The sequence below is a fragment of the Malus sylvestris genome, chromosome 9 (genome assembly GCF_916048215.2).
Source record: "Malus sylvestris chromosome 9, drMalSylv7.2, whole genome shotgun sequence".
Taxonomy (NCBI): domain Eukaryota; kingdom Viridiplantae; phylum Streptophyta; class Magnoliopsida; order Rosales; family Rosaceae; genus Malus; species Malus sylvestris.
This window is the reverse complement of record NC_062268.1, coordinates 27,209,594-27,222,391: the sequence shown is the minus strand read 5'-3', so window position 1 is coordinate 27,222,391 and position 12,798 is coordinate 27,209,594. Positions and strand designations below refer to the sequence as shown.

Below are 12,798 nucleotides of genomic sequence, written 5' to 3'. Positions count from 1 at the left end.
CTTATTTCATTATGTTGAGATAGTGGGCATGGCATACATGTGGATTATGCTATTCCGGGTATGGTTTCGATATCGATATGTATTCTTTTTTTTTTTTTGAGAAATTATTCCGATTTTACGACGATGAAATGGTTTTGAAGAGCTTGTTTTCGCCCACTCACATTTTTCTGCTTTGTGCCCTTCCAGGTTTTAGTAGCAAAGTTTCCGTATCAACGAGGATTCGTGGCACTTTTCAGTACAAGTGGCTTCTTATGAGGGTATAATCATTATCTTACCTTGCTATACTTTACTTATGCTCGGTATCACGTGTGAATGGGTCCATACCCACTCACCGCGCACTTGTATATTGAGGCACTTTTAGGTTTAAATTTATTCATAGTTTACGTATTATCACACTTTTTTGCTTCGTCACCTTCTAGGTATCGGCCATCACAACGCGATTCGGAGTCCTAGCAGACATTCCGGGTTGGGGTGTGTCAGCATTGGTATGTCTCAAACCAATATTAGTATGTTTCAACATGACATGGGTACAATTCAAATTAGGCATATCAATAGACGGAGAAACACACATTAACCATATATGCAATCCTCTTATTTAATGGAACCTCCTCTTTGTTCTTCATGAATCTGTTTTGAGATACTCCTTATTTGGGAAAGAAATCAAGATGTTTTTTTTTTCCAAAGAATCAAGATGTTTGTAGTGTTCAAATGGCGTAGTAATCGTAAAGATCACAACATACAAAGCAAGAGTTCTTCTTTCAGCACTAAATGAAACAATGATGGATTCGCCTCCATCAGAAAATCCTTAATTCTCTACTTGAACCAATATTTTTATGGTTACACCATTCCTTAAAAGTAGTATAACCAATTATTAGGTATACTTGTTGAACCATGAAACGTACCTCAAGTTCTGTTAATCTCTGCCGGAGATAAACAATATGAGGTACATATAATACACAAGTGAAAGTGAGCTGCAACAGAAAAAATTAAAAAAAAATTGTTCAAAATTCAAAATTCAGGAGATAGTATTGATGATTTAATAGTTAATATCCATTAATAATCCCTTAAAGGGGACAAATAATTTTGATGATTTAATAGTTAATATCCATTTAATAGTTAATATATCCCTTAAAAAGGGGCATAAATTCTGACACGTAAAACAAACCTCCATCGACTAAAAGATAAAGTGGGAAATCAACATATAATATTTTTCATTTAAAAGAAATAAACTATTGATATGTAAATAAAAAAAATTAAAATGCTTAGGTGGCCATTTGTCCAAGCATTTTGATCAAATCTTTAAAAGACACAAAAGTTTAATTAAAAAAATGTAGAAAAAGAGTGGAGCATTTTAATTTCCCCATAATTATATATATACATATACATATTAGAGAGATATTCCTATCAAAGCAAATCAATGCCCCAAAAGATAGAAACCCCTCAAGGAAGGAAGGATCAGTACTACTAAAGACTAGACTTCCGGAAAGATAAAAACCACTCCATCAGATGACCTTCTTGGCCAAGTTCGTTGTAAAAGCAACCCCACTTCCTAGAAAGTCATCCTAAACTTCCCCGATATTTTGCTACCATTAATAAAGTAACCTATAAACAAAAGTGGTATATATATATATATATATAGTGGAGATGAAGAGTTAACTTGTAGCGTATCATATGGCACAAGTGAACGCAACCGCGTCTGGTGATCTTAATCTGAATGTAGATGATTTCTACTTTTCCGCACTCTTTGATGATGAAACTTATGACGAGTCTGAGCCAGTTTCAGATTCCAAGTACGCACAAGAGTTGCAGTTCCAAGAGGCTCTAATGTCCTCTTCTGCAATCACCTCCCAATCGACGCACAATGACGGTTCCTCTTCCGCTTCATCATCGGCAACAATCCAAGCAACCCAAGCAATCCAATCCCATCCAATCCATGAAATCCTATTACCAATTCAGGACACGCTTGAGTCCGGCGAATCGTCGTCATCACAACCATCAACACAAACCCTTTGTGGGATTTGTGTTGAGATGAAAGAGGCTGACGAGATGTTTCGAAATGAGGGCTGCGTTCACTCCTTCTGCTCTGATTGCATAACCAAGCATGTAGCATCCAAAATCCAAGCAAACATTCACGTAGTTTCGTGCCCCGGCTTGGACTGCAGGGCTGTGCTGGAACATGATGCTTGTATGCCAATACTTCCCAAAGAAGTCATAGAAAGGTGGAATGATGCCCTTTGTGAAGCTATGGTTTTAGGGGCACAAAGACTCTACTGTCCTTTCAGCGATTGCTCAACGGTTTTGATGATCGACAACGAAGGTGAGGAGGCTGTAAGAGAGTCCGAGTGTCCCATTTGTCATAGACTGTTCTGTGCACGATGTCAAGTCCCTTGGCATCCAGGAGTTGATTGTGAGGAGTATCGGTGGCTTAACGAGGACGAGCGAGGGAGGGCGGATCTTATGGTTAAGGAACTTGCAAAGCAGAAGAAGTGGAAGCGGTGCCCTAGGTGCAAATATTATGTGGAGAAGACTGAAGGTTGTTTGCATATTACTTGCAGGTCAGTTTGCTTAATTTGGAATTATCTGCACAAGTATATTAGGCATAGGCGGTTGTTGCTTTTTTAGGGCATTTTATTTCTAAGTGGCATAAAAATTTCATCAATAATTCTATTTATCATCACAATTCTGGTTTCTCTTGTTGCGAGTGATATCTAACACAATATAATAGTATTAGAGCAGATTAGCCACAAGTTAAACTTGGTGGCGACACGTTTTCTTATGTTTGGTTTAAGTGACTCCACAAATGATGAGGCATGCCGATAGTATAGTACTCTACATCTGAAATGGAAGCCTTGCATTTGTAGTTTTAAAAATCTTAGTCGTCTCCACAAATTGCCAATTAGTTTCCGGTTGGATGCAAATTCTAACACAGAAGTACGTTTATCCTTAAGACGTTTTAGATGATGGAATGCGTTTAGTAATGGAATAAGTTTAATGGGTTAAACAGCTAATTAGTTTTGACTGATGATATTGAAATACTTTATGTAATTGTGGTTAATGTAAGGTTTAAAGATTCTAGATAGATTACTTGGTGGGAGTTGTATTTACTGTATATTGTATCTGCAGGTGCCAATTCCAGTTCTGCTATGGATGTGGAGCAGAATGGACAAGTACTCATGGTGTTTGCCCGAGAGATTAAGTTGAGGAAGGCGCTGCGATTGAAGACGTGTTACTTGTTTTGAGATGCTAGAACTTTTATTTATTTACAGAATCATCAAAAGTCCAGCAATACAAACCGACTTTTGCTAGTAGATTTGCTTCCTAGATATTTGAGGTTGCGTGATGTGTAACATTGCTTTGAATTCCCTTATTAATGTTATGGAGCTTTCTCTTTTCATTTGTTTTCTTCTTTCAAAGTTGGGTTACTGAGCTTTCTCTTTTCTTTTGTTTTCTTCTTTCAAAGTTGGGTTACATCTTTGATCAAGTTTCACAAAACCCCATCTCGAAAACTTCCCCGGAAAGAGGGCCAAATAAAAAGAAATCTGAGAAAATGCCAAGAAAATCCGAGGAGTTGAAAGAAAAAGACTACCCCTTGATGTCATCTGAAGAATAAGAAGAAGAGTCTCTAGTAATGATTGGGAAACAGTGATAAAGATCAGAAATGAGTATTTCGAAATCCCAGTCGCAACCTCTTCATGGTCTATTGGTGTTCTATTGAGGTTGTATTTTACTATGATTTCATAGAATTTGATTTGGCTGCATAACTGCGTTATTGTGGTTTCGTTTGATTCATATGAAGTTTTCAATCCTCTGTTTCTTTGGTTTTTTGGATCATTTTTTCTGTCAGTTCAGAGTTTAATTGAGCTAATTAAAGGAAGATTAGAAGTATGATTACAAAAACAAACTCCAAGATTATGGATTTGGTCTGCCCCAAGAATTTAACAGAATTGGGGTACTTCGAAGGGATTCTTGGGTACAATAGGGATATATCCCCTTATTTAAGTTTGTTTCATCACGTGACATGTAATGAGAGATACACCCTAATAATAGGGTGATATACACACTCTTAATTTCGTTAGATTCTCTATAATACTCAAGTAGGTACAACTTTTTATCTCTTACTGAATGAACTGTATTACATTTTGTCCCAAGTAATTAAACCTAAAATCTTGATGCAGAAATTAAATAAATAAAAACAAGGGTCTAATACTCATAAGTAGTCCTCCAAGTCAATATCTACTGGAACCTTATATGATCATCCAACTCGTCCGACGAGAACTCAAGAATCCAGCTCCTTGAAACTTAATTAGGAGAAGCTAATGAAATTGGAAAGCCAAATCTACAGTCTCAATGCGTGCACCGCATCAGATGAATATACTGTATCAAGAATACGCATGGTGAATCAGTGATGCGCCTCACTCATCGGCGGACGCCATACTGAGGATCGTATCACACAATGGGAAGCTGTAATCACTACTAGTATATGCAGCTGTTCTGCATTCTTGTCCTTTCCAACTATGGATCAGCTACAGGAAGAAGAAAATATTTACTGATATGTACGTGTCTATTTTTTAAATATGAGTGCATGCGCCGGTGGATGCATTATGTACACGTTTTAAAAGTCCCCGCTTAGACCTCGCTTAGGTGCTAGTCCCGATTAATCCTTAGGCATTTGAAAATTAAGAAAGTGTACCTAAACCGCCTAGGCATTAGGCTCCAAATGAGGTATTTTCTTTTTCAGGTCAATATTTCATTTTCATCTATTCCTTTTTACTTTGTTACATCTCCACTTGAAGCTATATTTATCAAATTACCATTTCTTAAGGAGGAAAAAAACAATTGAAGCCATATTTCATTTTCATCTTTTCCTTTTTACTTTGTTTCATTATCTGTCTCTCTCAAATCTTATTATTAAATCTTTAACTTTCAACCACTAGATACTAAAATATGGATATCCACTTTTTTTTTTTTTTTTACAAACAATATTACCTACCTTAAGGGGAGAGGATGGGTTTAGCCTCATAATGAGCTAGCAATAATGTGGTTCAAATTCGCCTTTAACGAAAATCAAACATAAAACATCTCACTTACAAACAAAGCGGAATACCATTACACCGTACGTTAAAGTAGCATGGATGCCCCACTTTTGATAGATGCATAACAAACTACAATTGATGTTCAAATTATAAAAAAGGGTTTTTATCACAAATGGTTCCTAAAATTGACCCTCACCAGCAAAATGGTCCCTAAAATTAAAAATCAATCAATGTAATCCCTGAAAATAGGTGTCGCAAATCAATGTGGTCCTTCTGTCATAATTCTGTTACAAATTATGTTAAGTGTTGATTTGGCACATAAATGGGCCCCACGAGATTTACAGGTTTTTATCACAAATGATCCATGAAATTGACCCACACAATCAAGAGGGTCTCTGAAATTGACCCACACCATCAATATGGTCCTTGAAATTGAAAATCAATCAATGTAGTTCTTGAAAATAGGTGTCACATATCAATATGATCTATCTTCCACTATTATGTAAAAAAATATTGTTATGTGCTGATATGGGTTTAATAATTAATTAAAAACGTTGTCTAAATACCTTTTTGCACAATGGAATTTGTTTTGCTTATAGTAGGGCCTACTCCGAAGAGAGATCTCTTCCATAAATTTTCAAAGGCACAAGGTTTAACTAAGGCTTAAGAGGGGGTGTGGAAATATTTTTCAACCAACAATAGACGCACCTTAGTTATAACATCACTATCTCAAGGCAGACCTCATCATTCTTTGCATCACTAGACCACCAGGAAAGCGTCGAACAAGCTATCCAAGATTAAGGTTGTGAGGATGTTGACCGTCTAAATGTTAACGGTGATGTCCCAGAAGGCATGCCAATGGGCAAAGCCGTCACCAAAGGTGATCTCGATCCAAGTGTGTAAAGATGCGTGCATTGGTACTTTTTTTTAGAGAATAGAGAGCAAAAGAGGTAAAGAAATGTGGACTGGGATTGAAGGTGATTGTAGGACTGGGTTTTTGGGTTGACAATTTTTTTATTAACTATTAAATTATTAAGCCTATTTGTAATTTTTTATTTAATTAGATTTGTGTGACCCATTTATGTGTCACATTAGCACATAACAGAATTTTTGACGGAACTGTGACGGAATGACTACATTTCATTTGAGACTCTAACTTGCAAGAGTACATTGATCAATTTTCAATTTCAATGACCATTTTGATGTTGCGGGTCAATTTCAAGGACCATTTTGATGTCTTGGGTCAATTTCAAGGACCATTTGTGAAAAAAAAGATTTATGAGGCCCATTTATGTGTCACATCAGTACTTAACAGAATTTTTAACATAATTATAACGAAATGACTACATTGATTTGCAACACCTATTTTCAAGGACTACATTGATTGATTTTCAATTTCAGGGACCATCTTAATGGTGATGGTCAATTTCAGGAATCATTTGTGATAAAAACCCTATAAAAATAACAAAATAAAAAGAGAAATGCTAAGAAGACTATGTGAAACTCTCAATGGACTCATTGCCACCTCTTTCTCGTGCTAACATTATAAAACATTGTACCAAAAAGAAGATGTAGCGTATAGTTCATAAAGAGTCACATTTTGGAAAATTCTCCTTAACACCCTACTAATAAAAATTGTCATTTTGTTATAAATAGGCAAAAGTTAGAGAAATAACCTTTACTAGTAACAAGAGCGAAGTAGGTGTAAAATATCACACTATAACTCTAACACAAGGGGATGACAAATAAAAGAGGGAGGAATAAATACTGATGTTATTGATCTTTTCTTCTTCTCAGTGTATTTATAGAGCAACTCCAAACAAACGTAATAATTACACCTTGAAATTTACAACACACACCCTTTGAAAATACAATCCTCATTCATTTCCCAAGTCCACATTACTGTGTGGGCATTCATTAACCCACAAATATTTTCAACACTCCCCCTTGGATGCCCACATATCAACATCAGTTGCCTCGTTAAAACTTTTCTTGGAAAAACCCAGTGGGAAAAAAAACCATAGTGAAGGAAAAAGAGTACAACTTTACCTAGATTGTTGATAACGTGTTAAGTATGCTTATGTTGCCTCGTTAAAACCTTGATAGGAAAAACCCAGTGGGAAAAATCCCAATCGAAGGAAAAAGAGTACAACATGCATGTATCATGGATGATCCCCCTGATATGTATCTCCTCCTGATTCCGCATTTTCCAAATTTATCTGATTGGTAAGTCAACGTAATCCGATACTTTGCACTAACTTCTGAAACGTGCACTTTGGTAGAGATTTGGTGAACAGATCTGCAGATTTTCATTGGAACGGATTTGTTTGACTTTAATAACTTTAGCCTTCTGAAGCTCATGTGCACTGAAAATTTTTGGAGATATGTGTTTAGTCTTATCGCCCTTGATGAATCCTTCCTTCATTTGGGCAACACGGGCTACATTATCTTCTTGGATGACATTTGGAATTTTTGTCTTTAAAGGTAGACCACATGAATTCCAGATATGATGGATCATTGATCTTAACCAAGAACATTCACGACTTACTTCATGTAAAGCAAGTATTTCTGAGTGATTTGAAGATGTAGCAACTAATGTTTGCTTTGTTGAGTGCTATGAGACTGTTGTATTTCTATTCTTGAACACATATCCAGTTTGTGAGCGGGCTTTATGTGGATCAGAGAGAAAACTAGCATCTACATATCCAACAAGAACCTGGTCATTTGTGGATTTTTTTTAAGGAAAACTAATGAAAATGGCTTAAAGACTTTGAGTTTTAATGATAAGGACAAAATAAAGGGTAAAGTGAATAGTACCAGATTTGACTTTTTAGTGTAAAAATGTGGTTTTTCGTTAAAGTGAATAGTATCGTGGGCTTTTCGTTAAAACTCCCTTATTTTTAGTAGAATAGACTCATGTCTGTTGTCCCACGAAGGTATCCCAATACATCTTTGACTCCCTTCCAATGACGAATTGTTAGAGCAAAGTTATACCTTGGTAACAAGTTGACTGAAAAAGTTGTATCTGTAGTACACTCAAATATGGTACTTCTTGACCAAGGACCAGTTCATCATCTTCTTTTGGACGGAATGGATCTTTCTTAACTTCCAAAGAACAAACGACCATTGGCGTGCTTAGTGGATAAGCCTTGTCCATGCCAAATCGCTTTAGGATTTTTTTTCAATGTAAGCTGATTGGTGGACCAAAATTCCACTAGCACAATGCTCGATTTGCAGGCCGAGACAATATTTTATTTTTCCAAGGTCTTTCATTTCAAATTCGCTTTTCAGATATTCAACAGTTTTATTGAGTTCTTCAGGGGTTCCAACTAGGTTCATATCATCGACATATAATGCCACTATAGCAAATCCAGAGTTTGATTTCTTAATAAACACACAAGGACAAATGACATTGTTGGTATACCCTTCTTTGATCAAATACTCATTGAGATGATTATACCACATTTGTCCATATTGTTTCAACCTATATAATGATTGCCTTAATTTGATTGAGAGCATACCTCGTGGTTTGTTAGTTGTTTTGGGCAACTTAAGTCCTTCTGGGACTTTCATATATATGTTAGTATCTAATTCTCAATATAGATGCGTGGTGATGACATCCATAAGTTGCATGTCAAGTTTTTCTAAAACCACTAAACTTATTAAGTAACAGAACGTAATTGTGTCCATTACAGGAGAGTATGTCTCCTTATAATTGATAGGAGCATATTTATGCGACTAAGTTAGCTTGTTCTCATGCATTTATGTTGTTATTTCTTAGTTAATTATGTATTTTAAGCTATTTTCGTGTGTTTGTAGGTTTATAGGCCTTATAAAGCAATAAAATGCATTTTGGAGCAGTTTTGGGCTTGGAATGAATAGCACATGCATGGAGCAAGGTGGATGGACGAAATTGAAGACTAAAGAGGCTATGAATGTGCTAAAGAGAAAGAAGAATTAATGTAAAAATGACAAAGAGCTCAACCACAAAGGGGTGTCACTCCACCATTCACCTTTCCATCATTGCCGTGCACCACCATTGCACTCCCTTTGGATTCCTATGCCGTCATCATCATCCATGTTCTCTCCATTAACTCATTTGTTGCATCATTCCACTTCCTTTCCTTTGTCTACCATGTGCACAATATCCTTTCACCTCCTTGCACTCATTGATTCACCACTTACTCACCTTTCCACCTATGCCATGCATAATCACCTTTGTCCCCTCCATCATTTCAAATTTCATGCATCATTACATTGAATCATTGCACTCAATTGCTACACCATTCCTTGTTCCCTCCATCATTTCAGATTCATGCATCATTACATTGAATCATTGCACTCAATTGCTACACCATTCCCTCTATCATTTCAGATTCATGCATCATTACATTGAATCATTGCACTCAATTGCTACACCATTCCTTGTTCCCTCCATCATTTCAGATTTCATGCATCATTACATTGCATCATTGCACTCAATTGCTACACCACTCCATGTTCCCCTCTATTGCCATGCACTTCCTCTATAAAAGGAAGTGTGTGTAACATAAATTTAGTTCAGACTTGGTGAGATCATTCACTTCCATTTCAACACAACCTTCATCCAAACACATCCATTCCTCCATACAACCAAACCTTCAAACACTCTCCAACACCTTGTGTCGTAGCAAAGGAAGGGAAGGAAAGTGCTTGGACGTGCTTGTTGTCCAACTTGGATCATTGGAGCGTTTAGGTGTTTTCTTTCTTTTGTTTCTAATGTTTAAATTCATTTCCTTTCTTTTTGTTGTAAATATGAGTGGCTAAACCCCTCTTGGCTAGGGGTGATTTCAAAGCCATGACTATGTGTGCAATATAATTTGATAAATTCCAGTTATGAACTCTTGAATTGTGAATGCAATTGGCTTAACTATTTGATTGAAAACTTATTTGTATTTGTTAATTAAGGGTCGACACTTAATTGGCATGCATAAATCCTTTGCTAGAATATAAGGAAGTTTCACATAATCGATAGAAACTTATATTCACATGTAGTGAAGGTCGCTTATAAACGATCGCGTTAAGTTTAATTCCTAGCATGAGTGACATGATGTCATAGTTGCAAGTGCTTTGTCAATGCTTATGACTTTCATTAAACGTAATGATCTTTGATTGTATCTCTATTATGATGTCATGTAGGGAACTTTAGAAGAATGTTTTGGGTTGTCGAATGATGTCATCCAATCCAATAAAACAAGGAAAATCTGAGAGTTAACTAGTGATGTCACGGTTAATTTGGAGCATTGTCGTTCATAATTCAATGAAGTAGTAACTGGAAATCGAGTTATTTGCATACATGTCATGTGTGGAGAAAAAGCCTCTAGCTATCCCATCCATCATCTTATTTCTCAAATTTGTTTTACAATCTGTCTAGTTTTTCATACTTGTTTGTTTGTTTCAACTTCATCCAAATCAAAACCCCCTTTTTAGTTTCTTGTTTCAAAGTGTTTCAAATCTGTTTACTTTGTGTTTTTAAGTGTTTTGATTCAAGTAAAAGTCAATTTTCGTCCAAAGTCATTCCTAGTGTCTAGTTTAAGTTTATTTGGTTGTTTTAAGCTGTTTTGAGTATTTTAAGTTTGCTTTGAGTCTTGTGAGTCTTGTTAAGTGTTTTTAAGTTTAGTTTTATGTTTTTTAAGTCAGTTTAGAGGTTATTAGCAAGCCCTCCTAATCCCCGGTCCAAAACGATCCCTACTTATACTTGTACTACAATTGTCAAAAGATGGTTAAATTTGTGTGTTAAGATAATTTTCGCATCAAGTTTTTGGCGCCGTTGCCGGGGATTAGCAACTTTGCTAATCCCTTGTTATTTCTTTTTGTTTATTTTCGTGTCTTTTGTTTTTAGTACTTTGTTTCTGTTTGTGTTTTTTTTTTTTTTTTTTTTTTACTTTTGATATTTTATTTAGTTTTGTTTCCTTGATTTCAGGTACTAGAGAAGTAAGACATTGATTTTGCTACCATTCAAGCTCAATTGGCGGAACTTACTTCTCAATTGTCACAATATGCCGAAAGGACCACAATGCAAAGTGTCCCTACATGTGGTGTGTCCTATGGGCAAGGATATCCAACTCAGCAATATTCTCAATTCGCTACGAATGAAGATGCTTGGGGTTATCAAGGCCATAGCCAATCATGGGACAACATGTTTTCCAACGCTTACAATTCGGATTGGAGAGATTATTCAGATTACATAGAACCTCAACAATTCCAACAAGATGGATATTGGCAGCAAGAAGAGGAGTTCCATTCAAGGCCTATGCATCCATCACAACCTTATATACAATATGCTCAATCAAACTCAGGTTCGTCAATAGAATATGATCAAATTTTTTATGAAATAAATTCTTTGGTGCAGGGCTCACAAAATCAAACCAAGGAGGCTCAACAAGATGGATATTGGTAGCAATCTGATGAGTTTTATTTAACATCTATGCAGCCACCACAGCTTCCCCTACAACAATTCCAATCAAATTCAAGTATGTCCACGGATAGTAATCAAAATTTTCAATTACTAACCTCTTTGGTGCAGGGGCAGCAAAATCAAAATGAAACAATGCTCAATCAAGCTAAGGAGATGAGCGAATTGAAAAATCAACTCGGAGAGATTATGGAGTTCATGGCACAAATTCAAGAGCAAAGTGAACTCTCCAACTCAACTATTGAAAATTTGAAGGAAGATTTTGAAATCCATGATGCTATCACTTTGGGAAGTGCTATGGAGGTTGGAGGTGAACCCAAGACATCCAAACCAAGCAAAAACATGGATGAACAGCTAATGCTCGAAGAAGAGGAGAATAACAAGGCCACGGCAAGGGAAGAACCACCATTGCCGCAGCCCCATATGCCCTCTATGTCGTCCACTACAACCAAGGTAAGCCTAAATTCAATTCGTCTTGACCCCGTTTCACCAAATGTCATTATTCATTGCAGGATCATGCAATCCAAGGAAGAAGAGGGTGAGAAAGGCATCTTCGAAACCTTTCCAAAGAATCAAGAGCAAGAAGTGGATGGGGAATGTCTAGAATTCATAAAAAAAGATACACTTGAGACGAAAAATCCCAAAGAAGTTGGATTTTATGACACGGGACAAGTCATAACTCTCAAAACACCAAATCTGGCCAAGTCCCATATCCCTGCAACCTTCAAAGATGTGGTGTTCGTAATTGAGTTTGTGTCAGAGCAAGCAAGTAAGCCATCTTCTCCAACTTCGATTTTATTTTATACTAACTTGCTGATTTTGATGATTCAGGCATCTACACTAGAATTTAAACCATTGCCGGATCACGTCAAGTATCACTTTCCATTTAAGGATCACTTCCATGCTATGGGCCCTATCCAAGCTTAGAATGAGGTATCGTCTGGCTGAAAGACGTTAAAGCAAGCGTTTCTTGGGAGGCAACCCATGTATTCAAATAAGGAAGATTTTTTGAATTGCTCCACGATTGGTTTTGCGTTTCTAAAAACCTTCCATTTTCTGCAGTTTTATTTTGCCGCGATTGTCATTTTTATTTGTTGCTTGTTTAATTGTTTTTTGTGTGGGTTTATTTTTGAAACATTGACATATATGCAAGGTATTTTTACATTCATTTTCATGAAAAAAAAAAGGAACAATAAGCAGAAAATACAAGAGGAAGCCTTAACAAAGGCTGCTTAGGAGAAGTTTCGGTAGTCGGCGGAGCCTCAGCAGTCGGCGGAGCCCCAGAATGAGGAGGCATCGGAGGTTAATCAT

At 36.5% G+C, this 12,798-nt stretch overlaps 1 protein-coding gene across 3 annotated transcripts in view; it reads left to right on the top strand.

The window, feature by feature from the left end:
* Positions 1-3,394, top strand: part of LOC126634144 (uncharacterized) — a 95,785-nt gene extending 92,391 nt beyond the window's left edge. For 2 of the 3 annotated variants that reach the window (XM_050304638.1, XM_050304635.1), the window contains exon 11: positions 3,124-3,394. In XM_050304638.1, coding sequence (XP_050160595.1) covers positions 3,124-3,196 — 73 coding nt within the window. In that variant the 3' untranslated portion in view covers positions 3,197-3,394. Of the gene's footprint in view, positions 1-2,219; positions 2,556-3,123 lie in introns of all 3 variants that reach the window. The other variant, XM_050304636.1, reaches the window with a different exon arrangement.
* Positions 3,395-12,798: the final 9,404 nt, after the last annotated feature.